At 50.7% G+C, this 16,406-nt stretch overlaps 1 protein-coding gene across 7 annotated transcripts in view; it reads right to left on the bottom strand.

Moving 5' to 3' along the window:
• PLA2G6 (phospholipase A2 group VI) overlaps window positions 1-16,406 on the bottom strand; it is a 64,113-nt gene that overhangs the window by 27,473 nt on the left and 20,234 nt on the right. For all 7 annotated transcript variants that reach the window (XM_013988206.2, XM_005655513.3, XM_021091494.1 and 4 more), the window contains 5 exons: window positions 10,524-10,739; window positions 9,109-9,292; window positions 6,938-7,125; window positions 4,019-4,115; window positions 1,925-2,107 (listed from right to left, as the gene is read on the bottom strand). In XM_013988206.2, the coding sequence (XP_013843660.2) occupies window positions 1,925-2,107; window positions 4,019-4,115; window positions 6,938-7,125; window positions 9,109-9,292; window positions 10,524-10,739 (868 nt within the window). The remainder of the gene's footprint in view (window positions 1-1,924; window positions 2,108-4,018; window positions 4,116-6,937; window positions 7,126-9,108; window positions 9,293-10,523; window positions 10,740-16,406) is intronic.

Below are 16,406 nucleotides of genomic sequence, written 5' to 3'. Positions count from 1 at the left end.
TTCAGAGCATCCACTGCAACCAATTTGTCAGAAACTAGCCCTTGTCAAATTCTGGTGCAGTATGAAAGAATATCACATTAATCTAAAAAGGTATGACAATGTATCTTTTCCAACTACGTACTATCTATGGGGGGGCCAGATTTTCTTCATATTTTTAACATGTTCAACAACATACTGCATTAGAGTAAACGCGCAAAAGATAGGAAAATCAATGCCTTCTCTGAAGCCAGACATTAAAAAGATTTGCAGAGTTCCCACTGTGGCTCAGTGGGTTAAGAACCTGACTAGCATCCATGAGGATGCAGGTTTGATCCCTGGCCTCACTCAGTGGGTTAGGGATCCAACTTTCACTGTAAGTGGCTTGGATCTGCCTTGCTGTGGTTGTGGTGTAGGCCGGTGGCTGCAGCTCCAACTCCACTCCTAGCCTGGGAACTTCCATATGCCACAGGTGCAGCCCTAAAAAAAAAAAAATTTGGCACAAATTTAAAACACTGCCCATTCTTTTCCTTTTTGGAAAATAAAGTTGTTTTTCTTAAAAATGTGACTTACGTTAGCATGGACTTGGTAAATTATTGTTATTTTTAAATGAATTAAGTATCTCGAGGGAGTTCCCTGGGTCTAGTGGTCAGGACTCAGTGCTTTCACCACTGAGGCCCGGGTTCAAACCCTGGTCTGGGAACTGAGATCCTACATCAAGCTGCTGCTTGCTGAAGCCGCACACACACACAAGATCTTGAAAATGCCTCACTTTTAATTTCTAATATGATAAATATAGATAGATAAAATTCACATAGGAGGTCCCATTGTGGCACAGCAGAAACAAATCCGACTAGGAACCATGAGGTTGCGGGTTTGATCCCTGGCCTTGTTCAGTGGGTTAAGGATCTGGTGTGGCTGTGGCTGTGGTGGAGGCCGGCAGCTGTAGCTCCAATTCCGTGGCTCCTAGCCTGGGAAATCTCCATATGCCTCGGGTGTGGCCCTAAAAAGCAAAAATAAATAAATAAAATAAAATTCATATAAACAAAGCCTTTGGGTCCGCAATAATTTCTAAGAGTAGAAAGGGACCAAACAGACCAAAAAAAAAAAAAAAAAAAAAAGAGAACTGTTGAACTACATGATTCAAAGGGCCCTTTCAGGGCTAAAAACGTCCATGGCTTTATTTATAGTTTCAGCCTCTTGGGCAACAGCATCGCCTCTACAATTATGACCTTTGGTATAAAACAGGATGGCTCTGAATGTGTCCTCAATCTCCGTCTCTCAGAGTCCCAGTGGTGTCCCCATCCCCGCACTCTGGGACACGGTGAAGACATGTCCATAAGCTTTGCTACGGTTGTACCTGTAACACACACCTGCAACAGGCCACAGTCCCTCCTCTTCAGACTGTGGTTGTCTAACTCGACTGTAGGGTCTTTCAAGGCAGGAACTGTGCTCTGTGACAAACCAGCAAAGGTAACCAGCCCCTACCATGGGCCACCAAGGTGTGTAAGCAGGCCCTGCCTTCCAGGGGCGTGGAGTCTACCAGGAGGATGAGGGCAACGTGCAGAAGGATGCAGGAGAAGAGAACTAACAACTCGGGGATGCTTGCTCCGGGCCAGGCCGCGCATGGGCTGCTTAGACATTCCTCAGAGTTACTGAGCATCTACCACTGAATCCGCTCAACAGCCCTGCTGGGTGGGTCCTGACACCTCCGTTCTCCCGCTAGGAAACCAAGGCTGGCAGAGGTCACGTGAGCTGCCCAAGGCCACGGTCCGTAGCCAAAGTTGTAGTTTCCCCGCTCGCAGCATCCAGGTGTCACACGGGACCCGGGAGTGAAAGGTCCCAGAATGCAGGGGAAGGGGCTGTTATTCTGGGCCCAGAGGGGGGCACGACCCACCCTGCCAGCCACCTGCACCCCCAGCGTGTGGGCCGCGAGCCCAGGGCTCACCGACATGGCCAGGTGCAGCGGGGTGTTGCCGTGCTCGCCGCGGGCATCGGCGCTGGCCCCGTGGGTCAGCAGCGCCATGACGCAGTCAAAGCGGTTGCGCATGACGGCCACGTGCAGGGCTGTGTTGCCCGCGGAGCTGATGCTGTTCACGTCGCAGCCCCGTTTCAGCAGCAGGCGGGCCATCTGTGGAGACAGGGTCCCGGCCCGAGTCAGCGGGGCACTCGGAGCAACTGTGGCCTGCCGTACCCAGTGGCACCCGGTGGCACCTGGGCACAGCCACTTCCTCCCCCAGAGGCCTTCTTGAGCAAAAGGAGGAGCCCAGGGGCAGGTGCCAGTTCTGAGGGTGGCTCAGACCTTACCTTCCTCATCAGCAGCACCCCAGGAGCTGGGGAACAGAAGGATGTGGCAACTTTTTTAAGGGGCTTCTGGGTCCTTTCCCGAAGCTCACAGGACCCCATCCCTCCCTGCAAAGGTTCCTCCAGGCCCTGTCCCAGAACGGCCCCATTCCCCATAAGCCTGGCCAGAACCTGCAAAGGTATGACCTCATCTGGGCCCTGGCAACACGCACCCCTGCTCACCCAACAGCCCTGGAGAGGCTTTGGGATCCAACAGACCTGAGCCCCACTTTGTCCCAGTTGTCTGAGCTGGGAAGGGTCACTGCACCCCCTGCACCTCTGTTTTCTCTGCTGTGAAATGGCCATGCAAGTCCCCACTGCACAGAGCGTGCTGACAATGAACGAGAAAACAGACAGAGGGGCCTGGCTTGGTTGTCTAGCTCCTGGCGGGAAGATGCCCACAGCGGCCGGCAGTCTCCACCCTCCTGGCCCGTCACGGTCACGAGCAGGCCATCGTCTTTGAGGGCACCCCGTGCGCTGCCAAACTGTGGTTCCTGGAGATGGGGGTCAGAGCCCTCCATCCTCCCAGGGGGTCAAAGCTTGGCTTGGGGAGAGGCCTCCGAGGAGATGCCCAGCCAAGGCCTCCGTAGAAGAGGCTAGAGCCTCCATCATCACCGTCATCACCAGCCCCTACCTTCTATTCACGAGGCGCCTGACAATTCACAAAGAATTTTCTCTCCTTGGAGTTCCCGTTGTGGCACAGTGGAAATGAATCTGACTAGGAACCATGAGGTAGTGGGTTCGATCCCTGGCCTCGCTCAGTGGGTTAAGGATCTGGCGTTGCCGTGAGCTGTGGTGTCGGCCACAGACGTGGCTCAGATCCTGCATTGCTGTGGCTGTGGCTGTGGCTGTGGTGGAGGCCGGCAGCTGTAGCTCCAATTTGACCCCTAGCCTGGGAACCTCCATACGCCGCAGGTGTGGCCCTAAAAAAAAAAAAAAAAAGCCAAAAAAGCCAAGGATTTTCTCTCCTCCAGTACAGCACAGGGAACTATATCTGACCTCTTGTGATAGAACATAATGGAAGAGAACATGAGAAAAAGAGTGTATATGGGGAGTTCCCATCATGGCTCAGTGGTTAACGAATCTGACTAGGAACCATGAGATTGCAGGTTCCATCCCTGCTCTTACTCAGTGGGTTAAGGATCTGGCGTTGCCGTGAGCTGTGGTGTAGGTTGCAGACGTGGCTCGGATCCCACGTTGCTGTGGCTCTGGTGTAGGCTGGTGGCTATGGCTCCAATTGGACCCCTAGCCTGGGAACCTCCATATGCTGCGGGAGCAGCCCTAGAAAAGGCAAAAAGACAAAAAAAAAAAAAAAAAAAAAAGTGTATATGTAAGACTGGGTCGATATGCTGTACAGAAAAATTAGCACAACATTGTTCATTAACTATACTTTAATCTTAAAAAATTAAAAAAAAAAAAGAATTTTCTCCTGCATGGCTTCACTGACTTCATGACACCACCAAAGGCAAAGGCCACCCCCGACTCACACCTGAGGAAACAGCAGAGGGCACAGCATCACCATGTGATGCCAGGGTGTCCTCTCTCCCTGGGCCCATCTGCCTGGGGGCCGAGCACCAGATCGACCCCAAGTGCCACCGTCAGAGTGCTCTCAGGAGCCTCCGCACAGACAGCGGAGGAGGGAAGGGCTCTGGGGCCCGCCCCCTGCCCACCCACCCAGGGTCCCTCAGACCCTGCCTACCTCTGCGTTCTTGGCCCAGTGGAGGGGGCTGGCTCCGTAGCGAGGGTCTTTGCTGTGAATCTGGCTGCTGTCCATGCTGACAATCATCTCGGCGCACCTGGCGAAGGAGAGGCCACATGGGAGTGGGGAAGGCCCGTGGGGACCCCCTGACCCCGGAAGAGGCCAGGACTCAAGGCTTCATCTACTGGCGAGCGAGAGTTCTTGCAAACACATGTGCAACAAAACCAACCAGCATGCATACCGGTGGCACATCCACAGTATCCTGAGCCCATCAGGGCACATCTCAAGCCCCCTCTTCCAGGAAGCCTTCCCTGATGACTTCAGGCAGCAATGGTCACTCTCATGGGCGCTGTCTGTAGAGTCAGACAGGCTTGAGGTGACCCCTGGAAAGGGGCAGGGCCTGTCTGCAACATGGGGGTGGTCCCAACAGGACGGGGCAAGGAACAAAGGAGGGTTAAAAGATAAAAGATACTTCAGCACCTGGTCCGGTGCCTGGCACACAGCCATCCCCCATCCTCCCTGCCCCCAAACTGCAGGTGTTTCGAGCAGTGACTTCGTCCTGAAGGAGGCAGTAGGCAGGGCAGTTAGTTAAGAGCGTGGCTGCTTTTCCCTCCTAGATTGATACCCAAAGGCACTGAAAGTACGAGCTCCCACAGACATCTCTATGCCAGTGCCGACTGCAGCCTCACACCACAGTGGAAACAAGTTAAGTGTCCACTGGCAGATGAATGCAGGAGCAGGATGTGGCATATACAAAGGAGTATTATTCTGCCTGACAAAGGAAGGGAGCTTTGATATGTTCTATGACACTCGTGAACCTTAAAGTGAAACTGGAGTCCCGAGCCCAGCCCAGCTCTCACTGAAGGTTGGCTGAGTTGGCGCCCACAGCAGAGGGACCCCCAGATTGGGGTGGGGATGGGACCAGTTACCCTAGCACTTGTGGCTGCGTGGCCTGCCACGTGGTGGCAGAGGGATGTCCCCCCCTCGGGGGCCTGAGAGGAGCATGGCTCTGTGCAGCAGCAGGGCACACCCAAGGCAAGAGATGACTCGTGTGTCTTACGTGCAGTGATGCACACGGAGGCCTGGACGTGGCTGCGGGTGTCTGAGGAGGGAGCGACCTGGGTAATAGCCGGGTCTTGGAAGTAACCTGGACCAAGAGCCTGGAGCCAAGCTGGAATGGGGCCACGGCGCCAGCCCTTGGGGGTGGGAGAGCATCGCCGTCACGAGAGTCCATTCAGGTGGCAACGGGCAACTTGGTAACCAGGTGACGGGGGTGGGAGCACTGGGATGGTCTCCAACCATCTGGGCAAACCTTTCTGGAAGCTCTACTTGGGGAGTGCCCACTGTGGCTCAGCAGGTTAAGAACCTGACTATTATCCACGAGGATGTGGGTTCGATCCCTGGCCTTGCTCCGTGGGTGAAGAGTCCAGTGTTGCCACAAGCTGTGGCATAAGTCGCAGATGCGGCTCGGATGTGGCCTTGCTGTGGCTGTGGTGTTGGCTGGGAGCTGTAGCTCTGACTTGACCCCTAGCCTGGGAACTTCCATATGCTGTGGGTATGGCCCTAAAGAGACAAAAAAAAAAAAAAGTTCTAGTTTGTCTTGGCTGCGCATGGCAGGGTCAAGGAAAGAAAGGAGGGTTTGTTCAGCTTGGAGGGACAGCCATGACCTCTAGGGGTCAGCAAGGTGGTGCGGACCTCAAGGAGAGGAAAACACAGAGGGGGGAGCGTGCCTGCCCCCACGCCCCGACCTGACGGCGACCCGTCTAGCACACAGCTCTGGAGGGTACTGGGTGCCCCTGCGTCTCCTGTGCTGGGCTCTCCCTCATCCATCCATGTAAGGACCACCTGACACCTCCACTCATTTGTTCATTCTCGATACAGAATCTGCGCGTCATAGTTTGAGATCGTCATCCCTTTACCCCATCCTCCTGCATCTAACATGCGCCAGCGCACAAGCGAGCGCACGCGCGCGCGCACACACACACACACACACACACACAGAGAAGAAGTTTTCTGAGACTATGGTTTCCCAGGGCTGGGGAGAAAGGAAGAAATGAGTCGTCCAGGAGTTCCTGTCAAGGCGCGCTGGTTGACGAATCCGACTAGGAACCACGAGGTTGCGGGTTTGATCTCTGGCCTTGCTCAGTGGGCTAAGGATCCGACGTTGCCCTGAGCTGTGGTGTAGGTTGCAGACGCGACTCGGATCCCAAGTTGCTGTGGCTCTGGTGTAGGCTGGCGGCTACAGCTCCTATTCGACCCTTAGCCTGGGAACCTCCATATGCCTCGGGAGCGGCCCTAGAAAAGGCAAAAAGACAAAAAAAAAAAAAAAAAAAAAAAAGAAAGAAAGTAACAAGTCGTCCAGAGCTCCCCTGAGACATGGAACTGGCACCTGCGTCCCAGCAGTGCCACCAGTCAGCAAGGATGGACACATGAGGCAGATGGGGCCCGGGGCCGCCTCACCAACCTTCCTGGGCTCTGAGTTGGGCACAGAAGCCACACAGCACCGCAGCTGTGACAGGGCCGTTCAGATCAGACCGGTGGGCTTAGATGGAAGAGGATCCAGGACGGGTGGGCGCCTCCAAGCCTTGGGGACATCACCCATGGACGTGGAGAAAGGGGAGCCCCAGGGGAGTTTAAGGCTGTTCTTCTCCAGTTTGGTGGAGGGTTGATGGTCAGAAACTGAGGTGCCTAACAGAGCAACTTTCAAAGTTCTAGACTTTGCACGATGAAGTTCGTGAACTGAGAGTCACACCCCCAACAAGTCTATCAGACACTTCTTTTGCGCCAGGCCAGCCCTGGGCAACCAGGAGCCGACGTGCATCTCATGAGCCTGTGGGGGCCCCTGCTCGCCTCAGTGGGAGAACCAGCCGCGCTGAGTGGGAGGCCCGGCGGACGGCGTGGGGCCGGGCAGGGTCTTACCCCTTCTGGGAGAACTTCATGGCCGTGTGGATGGGGTAGCCGTTGGGCCCCATGATGTTGCACCGAGCATTGCACAGCAGCAGCACGCGGACCATCTCCTGCTTCCCTAGCTGGCAGGCCAGGTGCAGCGGGGTCAGGCCTTGGTGATTCACCTGGTTCAGGCCAGCCGAGGCGTTCTTCCCTAGGAGCTGACGGCGAGACCGCAAGGTGGGTCCGAGCCGGGCACTGCCAGGCCCCCGGACAGCCCCTCCCCCCAGAGCCACCACTGGGCAGTCCCCCTCTGGGGCCTCAGGGGAAGGGAAGCTGGACTCCACGAGAACACTGGGAAGAACTTCAAGAAGGGCAACCGGGAAAGGAGGCTTTGTGGGGGGCAAGAAGCCAACCATGCCAGTGTGGGCCGGGGTGTTGGTCTGACAGGACGGGCGTGTGTGAAACATTTCTCCATCAGGAAACTTAAAAGGAGATTGTATCTAGGGTGGGGCTTGGGGGCCTGGGTGGGAGTGAGACCTGATTGTTTTTGGTTGCTCCTGCAGCATGCTGAGGTTACTGGGCCAGGGATCAAACTCAAGCCACAGCAGTGACAATGCCAGACCCGTGGCCTGCTGAGCCACCAGGAAACTCAGACTTGCTTTTAATTGCACACCTTTCTGTCCTGCCTGAATTTTGTTTTGCTACACGTGGGTGTTATTTCTTTAATTAAAAACACAAAACATGAGTTCCCTGGTGGCTCAGTGGGTTAAGAACCTGCCATTGTCACTGCTGTGGCATAGGTTTGATCCTTGGCCCGGGAACTTCCTCATGCCCCAGGTGTAGCCAAAATTGAAAACAAACAAACAAAAAACCTTACCACTATTAATAAAACAGCCATGAGGCTTTTACTTCCTAGGTTGTGGCTGAAAGCTGTCTCCTTGAGGTTAATCATGACCCCTCTGTACTGGTGTGATGGGGCTGGGTCTGCTGGCAGGCTGAGGACACAGCAGGGAAGCCGAGGTGCTGGCATCCAGGCCCCATTCAAGGGCCGGCCCCATTGCCCACAGCTCTCTGGCCCTCCCCTGGCACATGTCTTAACTTCACTGAACCTCAGTTTCTGCGGGGAGGAGAGGAGGATAACGGCCCCGCCCACACTGAGTATGAGGTCAGGCAGTAAGGACAGCTATTGATAAGGGTGTGTGCCCGCCCTCTGCATCGAGGCAGGTTTGTGCTTTTGGGTTTTTTTTTAAGGGCCATACCTGCGGCATAGGGAAGTTCTCAGGCTAGAGGTTGAACTGGAGCTGCAGCTGCCAGCCTATGCCATAGCCACAGCCACACAGGATCCAAGCCACATCTGCAACTTATGCTGCACCTTGCAGCCACGCCAGATCCAGGGATCAAACCCGCATCCTCATGGATGCCAGCTGGGTTCTTAACCAAATGAGCCACAACAGGAACTCCTCCAGGCAGGTTTTATGTGGCACTGGGCACACAGGGGGGTCTCAGTAAGTTCAATGGTGGGGGTAGAATTCCCTTCCTTGAGAGCACTAATCACAAAATAGGAACCCACATTTTCTGGAATAAGGTAGTTCCATCCTGATGCCAAGGCAGAAGAATCTTTTAGAACGAGCAATAAAATGTCTGTTCAGTCTTCTGTCTTTTCTGTCTGATCTATAAGGTAGCCTTTTCATGACATCCCTTGATCGACTTGCCCACAGATTTTTACAAAATTTTCTGCCCAGCTAATCAAAAATTTAGCAGGACTGTCTCTGGCACAAATGCCTGTAGGAGCCAGAAGGAGTTTTGTTTGTTTGGAGTTCCTATAAAAGGTTTAACTCAGGTCCTGCTGGACCCCAAGTACCTGCAGGCAGGGGCTGAAATGAATTCACTCGACCCAGGGGTCTGGCCTACAGTGGGTGCTCTGGAAAAGCTGAATTAAGCGGATTCATGGGCCTGAGGCTTGAGCTTAGTTTGCTGGGTTGGAGAGTTTTCCCAGGGTTGTCAGAGCAAGGCAGCCAAGGATGTGTCTCCTTGACAAGCCTGGGGAGGGAGGAGCGGGCTGGAAGGAGCTCAGGCCTTGAGGATCAAGGTGGGGCCAGCGAGAGGCCTGGAATAACATTTGAGCCCAAGAGCCCAAAGACAGCTGCTGGGCACGGTAAGGTGTGGCCAGCACCTGTGGCCCTGCCCCCACCCCTGCTCACCTGCAGCACCTGGGAATTGTCACTCTGGACAGCATAATGGAAGGGCGTCTCTCCGTTGTTGTCGGTGACGTCCATCTGGGCGTGGCAGTACTGCACCAGCTCCACCAGGATCTCGCCGTCGCCCTTGCGGCAGGCCAGGTGCAGGGGGGTGCAGCCCTCTTCATTCTCCGTGCTGTTGGCGCAGCTGTGGGGGGCAGGGAGGGAGGGGCATGGCATGAGGTGGGCGGGCGGGGCACTGAGAATGTCAAGTGCAAAGGCAGGGAGGTCGGTGACCAGCCCGAGAGCCTCTGCACCCTGCTCCAGCCGGCTGGTTCCAACTCAGGTCTGAGTCACAATTTCTTTGTATGTGATGTGAGTTGCATCAGTTTTCAGTTCGGTTTGCACACCGGTGTGACGGATGTGCCCTCGAGCCCCACCAGCTCGCAGTGGGCAGTGGGGTGGCAGAGAAAGAATCGCCGAAGGCAGAAATCTCACCCATCTTAGCAATTCACTTGACCTTTCTAGGCTTCAATATCTTTATCTACAAAATAATGATAATGATAATAATAATACCTGCTGTAGGAAGTGGACAGAACTGTTGTGAGATAAAAACCACGATGTTGGAGTTCCCTCTGTGGCTCAGCAGTGATGACCCCAACTAGTGTCCATGAGGACTCGGGTTCAGTTCCTGGCCCCGCTCAGTGGGTTAAGCATCTGGTGTTGCCATGAGCTGTGGTGTAGGCTGCAAATGGGACTGGGATCTGGTGTTGCTGTGGCCATGGTGTAGGCCAGCAGCTGTAGCTTCGATTTGACCCCTAGCCTGGGAACTACCATATGCTACAGGAGCGGCCCTAAAAAGCAAAAAACAAACAGACAAACAAAAAGCCCAGCGATGTCCAAGAACATGCTGGTAAACTGTAAGGAGCAGTGAAGATTTCTGAGCTTTGGGCCTGGGAGCTGAAGCAAGGTGTCTGAGGTGGAGAACCAGAGATGCGGGCAAGACACCCACAAGCAAGGCAAGATGGAGAGCTGGATGCGTTGGCTGAACGGACGCACAAAAGTAAGTGTTCTAGCTTCCAAGACGGCAATCAGCCCTTCAGAAGGAGACATGGCGATCGGAAGCCTCTTCAGCCCGCTCCAGCTGGGGGACCTTGCACAGGTCACATGACCTCTCACCGGGATGACCACACTTCATGAGCGTGTTGGGAGGATTCAAGTTCATGATGGGTATAAAATGGCTATCACGGGCTGCTCCTTCTGACTTTGGTCAGCATTCCTAGGCTCGAAGCCAGAGGCAATGCTGCCCCTGTTTAAGTCAAGTACTCTGGGCAACTTTCTGGACTTTACGGAGGGGAACTGAGGCAGGACTGAGACTCCTCATCCACACACACAAAGGTCCCGTCCTCCTGCCGCACCTGGCCAGGTCTCCCGCCCACCTGATGATGCGACTGTGATGGAAGCACTCTCGGATCCCCAACTCCACTGCCAGGTGGGCCACCGACCAGCTGGGGTGGTTGCGGATGAGGTCGGTCAGCTGCTGCAGGACCTCGACGTGCAGGATGTGGTTGGAGCTCTCGTAGAAGGGCGGCAACTGGGAGGAATACTGCTGGAAGTTCACCAGGGCATCGGCCTCCGTCTCCAGCTGGAAGAGTCTGAGGAGTGAGGGCAGAGGAGGAAAACACAGAAATGAGCCAAGAAGGACTCAGCCCATATACTTTATGGAATCAGATGACCTGGATCCCCACAATCAGGTCACTGCCTGCTTGCAGCTGTGCACTGACTCCCTCCAGCTGGACGCTCCTCTGCTTCATGCAAAGACATACATAGACCTAAATGGAGTTGGTGCTGTCTTTTTATTTGCAAAGATGTCCTTTCCTTTCTTAAAAAAAAAAAAAAAAATATATATATATATATATGTATGTATATATACACACACACACATACATATATATATAATCACATATATTTCCACAAGCATTGTTGCAAACTGATGATCCAGCATGTAATCAAAACTCACCAGGTACATGAGAAGATAAGAAAACATGAAAGAAAACCAACAGAAACAATATACAATAGAAACAGATCTGTAAGTGGAGGGCTGCAAATACGGAAGTTACCTAACACAGACTTCAAAAATAACTGGCAGTATTCAAGAGGATAAAAATAGAAGATTTACGATTGTGGTAAATCATATTAAACTATAAAAAAAGAACCAAGTGGAAATTTCAGAATTAAAAAGTATAATTGCCAAAATTAAGAGCTCAATGACTAGGTGTGTTAACAGACTGAACGATGCTGAGTAGAAAATTGGTGAAAAGATAGGTCATAAAAGAGTAAACAGAATAGAGCATGGAGAGACAAAAGCTTGCAAAGTGCAGGAAACTAGATAAAAGACAGACTATGTAATGAAAAGATCTAACATGCGTATAAGTGGAGCTACAAAAACAACAGAAACAGAATTGGACAGAGGCCATAACTGAAGAGTTAATGAGTGAGAACTCACCCAAATAGATGGAAAACATTGTTCCATTAATTTAAAATATCCCGTAAGTCCTCCTCTACCTCCTCCCCATCAAAAATCACACTTATACTCTTCCCACTGAGCAGTGGGAACTTATGTCTCTTTACCCTTTAATCTGGCTTTGTAACTGCTTTACTAAGAGAATGCGGCAGAAGTGATGCCACCCTAGTTTCTGGACCAAGGCTTTTAAGAGACTAGAACCTTCTATGTCTTGGGACCCAGCCATCATACCGTAGGGAAGCTAAAACACCGATGAGATGACTCTTGGCCCTGGACTCTTAGCACTGGATGGACCCCCCCAGTCAATGGCCAGCACCAACTTGCCAGTTGTGAGTCATCTTAGAAGTGGATCCTGCAGTCAAGGCACCCCAGCTAACGTTATGTAGAACTAAACTAAGCCGTTCCCACTGAGCTCTGCTCAAACTGCAGACTGGAGGGCCAAATAATTGATATAGTTTTAAGTTTTGGGGTAGTTTGTTGCATAGCAAAGACTGAGAATGAAACACACTGGTCAACATATGATAACGTAGCAACAACTGACATGTGCCATGCTACAACTGCTGAAGATGAAATGTGAAGAGAAAATATTAAAAACAGCAAAGGGAAAAAAGTTACCCTCAAAGGGCAACCATTAGACTCAACAATGAAGTTCAACGCACCCTCGATAACAGAAGCCAGAGACAATGAAATGACATCCTAAAAAGCTAACAGAAAATAAATGCCAGAATTCCCTAGGGGCCTGGTGGCTAAGGACCCCACATTGTCACTGCTGTGGCTTGGGTTTTACCCCTTGCCCTGGAACTTCTGCATGTCATGGGTGCAGCCAAAAGAAAAGAAAAGATAAGGAAAAGATGCCAATAAGAATTCTACAACCAGAAAACAAACACACAAACAACACTTCAAGTATGAGGTTGAAATTAAAATATTTCACCAGTTAAAACAGAAAGAGAAAGAGAGACTGACTGTGTCATTAGCAGACCCCCAAAAAAGGAAATTTAAAAGAATTTTCTTTAAGTAGAAGAAACTTGATCCTAGAGAGACGGTCAAAGATACACGGAAAAAAAAAAAGGCAACAAAAAGATGGTAAATATGTGAGTGAATCTAAATAAACAGACAATCACTAATATTTAATATATGGCACAAATGCACCTACCTACAGAAAAGAAGCAAACTCATGGACACGGAGATCAGTCACAAGGGGGAGGGGGAGGGACTGGGATGGACTGAGGGTTTGGGGTCAGTAGCTGCAAACTGCTGCATGCGGAGTAGATAAGCAATGAGGTCCTGCTGCAGAGCACAAGGAATTCTACCCAGTCACCTGTGATGGAACATGATGGACGATAATGTGGGAAAAAGACTGTATGTATATGTGCGACTAGTCACTTTGCTGTACAGCAGAAATTGACAGAACATTCTACATCAACCATAATAAAATGTTTAAAATAATAAACAGGAGTTCCCGTAGTGGTGCAGTGGAAACAAATCCGACTAGGAACCATGAGGTTGTGGGTTCGGTCCCTGGCCTTGCTCAGTGGGTGAAGGATCTGGTGTTGCCGTGAGCTGTGGTGTAGGTTGCAGACACGGCTCGGATCCCGCGTGGCTGTGGCTGTGGTGTAGGCCGGCGGCTACAGCTCCGATTCAACCCCTAGCCTGGGAACCTCCATATGCTGCGGGTGCGGCCCTAGAAAAGGCAAAAAGACAGAAGAAGAAGAAGAGGAGGAGGAGGAGGAGGAGGAAGAGGAAGAGGAAGAAGAGTAATAACAAACACTGACAGTATAATGTCTTGTTGGGTTTTAAATTGAAATATTAATTAGCAAAACAACACATGGCATAGACGTCTGGAGGGGAGAAATGCAGTTAAAGGATTCTAAGACCCTTTTATTGTTCTGAAAGAGGCCAAAGTACCCATTATAGTTTACCAAGGCCAAGGATGTGTGTTACAATCTCTAGGGTTCTAGTAAGAGCTATGAAGGGTTTCAGATTTTACCCTACTTGCAAACTAACCAGTTAGCCTGCCACAGTTTCATGGACGCTGGCAGAAGACACAAGATTCCTGGATCAAAGACAAAGGGCAATTTATTACTCACGGCAAGAGCAGTAGCCAGAGTATCAGCATTTGCGCCAATTCCCAGGGATCCAGTTCCCACAGGGTGACATGAAGAAGGTCAGGTGACACCTATTCATGTTACATTAGAAGACAGAAACCCTGAATGTGGGGAACTTGAATCTGTTACAATTATCAATGAGCAAATTGGTCTAAGCCTCGCTCTGGGAGAAAACAGTATCTTTATTATACAAGAGCAAAGCAAACTTACCCTCTGCTCCAGACAGAGTCCCTACCTCTATCTTCCAAAGCTGTTCATGATATAAACATCCTTGTAAAGACTGCAGAGAACAAAGGTGATCAGTGCCTCTGCTCGTAAGATGTACAGAAACATAAGAGACCCATGGAAAACTACCTCCCAAAAACTATCACTAAGAGATAATAGCAGAGTACAAATTCCCAAGCTAATAGAGGTAGAAAAATAGAAAACATTCAATTAGGAGTTCCCATCATGGCTCAGTGGAAAACAATCTGACTAGTATCCATGAGGACGCAGGTTCGACCCCCGGCCTTGCTCCGTGGGTTAAGGATCCTGCGTTGCTGTGGCTATGGCTGGCAGCGACATCTCTGATTCGACCCCTAACCTGGGAACTTGGGTGCAACTATAGGTGCAGCCCTAAAAATGATAAAGAAGAAAAGAAAGAAAACATTCAATCATGAATTGCAAAAGCATTATGCTAAGTGAAAAAACGTCAGATTTAGGAGTTCCCATTGCAGTGGCTCAGTGGGAAAGAACCTGACTAGTAACCATGAGGTTGCAGGCTCGATCCCTGGCCTCACTCAGTGGGTTAGGGATTCGGTATTGCCATGAGCTATGGTGTAAGTCTCAGATGTGGCTTGGATCCCGAGTTGCTGTGGCTGTGGTGTAGGCTGGCGGCTGCAGCTCCAATTTGACCCCTAGCCTGGGAACTTCCATATGCTGTGGGTACAGACCTCAAAAAAAAAAAAAAGTCAGACTCATAAGACTACATGCTGTGTGATTAAAAAGTAAAACCGGGCATTCCCGTCATGGCGCAGTGGTTAACGAATCTGACTAGTTGTGGGTTCGATCCCTGGCCTTGCTCAGTGGGTTAAGGATCCGGCATTGTCATGAGCTGTGGTGTAGGTCGCAGACGCGGCTCGGATCCTGCATTGCTGTGGCTCTGGCGTAGGCCAGTGGCTACAGCTCTGATTCGACCCCTAGCCTGGGAACCTCCATATGCTGTGGGAAGCAGCCCTAGAAAAAGACAAAAAAAAAAAAGAAAAAAAATTACCGGGCATGCCTAAACTAGGACCAAATGACCAAAGAGGTCCAGGAGGAAAAAACAGACTATAGAAACAGAAACCTCAGGCAACCCAGATATCAGAGTTATTAAATTGGAATTTTAAAAAATCTGATTGATTTGTTCAAGAAAATAAATAATAAAATAGATTTTACAAGAGTTCATTGGACATTGTAGAACTGGAAACTATACTAATTCAAATTAAGAATTCAACATATTGGGGAGTTCCCATCATGCCTCAGCAGAAATGAATCCAACTGGTAACCATGACGATGCGGGTTCAATCCCTGGCCTCGCCCAGTGGGTTAAGGATTGGCGTTGCCATGAGCTGTGGGTTAGGTCACTGATATGGCTTGAATCCCACAGGACTGTGGCTGTGGTGTAGGCCGACAGCTGCAGCTCCAATTCTACCCCTAGCCTGGGAACTTCCATACGCTGCAGGTGAGGTCCTAAAAAGACAATCAATCAATCAATCAATCAATCAATCAATGTAAAGCATAGTCATTTTCAGAGATACAAAAACAGAGAATTCAGGAGTTCCCACTATGGCACAGTGGGTTAAGAATCTGACGGCAGTGGCTTGGGTCACTGTGGAAGTGCAGGTTCAATCCCCGGCCCACTGCAGTGGGTTAAAGGATCTGGCATTGCCGCAGCTATGGCACAGGTGGCAGCTGCAGCTCAAATTCAATCCCGGGCCTGAGAACTTCTGTATACCAGAGGCGCAGCTGTGAAGAAAAGAATGAAAAGGAAACAGAGAATTCATTGTCAGCAGAACTGCACTAAGAATGAAGCAGAAAGAAAACTATCTCAGGTGGAAACAAGATGATGCAGGAAAGAATAAAGAACAATTAAGAACAATGGAAAGAGTAACCTTGTGGGCAAATCATTGTTGGTTTTATTTAGTTTTTTTCTTTTTAGGGCCGAACCTGTGGCCTATGAGAGTTCCCAGGCTAGGGGTGGAATCGGAGCTGCAGCTGCCAGCCTACCCCACAGCCACAGCAACTTGAGCTAGCCGAGTCTGAGACCTACACCACAGCTCACGGCAACGCGGAATCCCTAACCCACTGAGAAAGGCCAGGGATCGAACCTGCATCCTCATGGATGCTAGTTGGATTCATTACTGCTGAGCCATGACTGGAACTCTCACATATGGGCAAATCTAAATTGACTGTTTATAAGAATAAGAATAATGTTTGGGGGCTATATAGATAGACATGTTTACATATACTTCATTAAAATACATCACGAAAAACTGATGAGATGGCTAAATGGAACTGCACTGTCAGGGAAGTGGTATTTAAGATAGACTTTAATACGTCAAGGGTGCATATTGTAATCTTTATGGCAACTACTAAAACACTCATAAAAGAGAACAGACAGGGCAAAGGGCATTAGCTTAGGTACAGCGGCATCCGGCTTAAACAAAGCCAGA

The sequence above is a fragment of the Sus scrofa genome, chromosome 5 (genome assembly GCF_000003025.6).
Source record: "Sus scrofa isolate TJ Tabasco breed Duroc chromosome 5, Sscrofa11.1, whole genome shotgun sequence".
Taxonomy (NCBI): domain Eukaryota; kingdom Metazoa; phylum Chordata; class Mammalia; order Artiodactyla; family Suidae; genus Sus; species Sus scrofa.
Note: the sequence above shows the minus strand (reverse complement) of the source record. Positions and strands in the feature narration are given on the sequence as shown.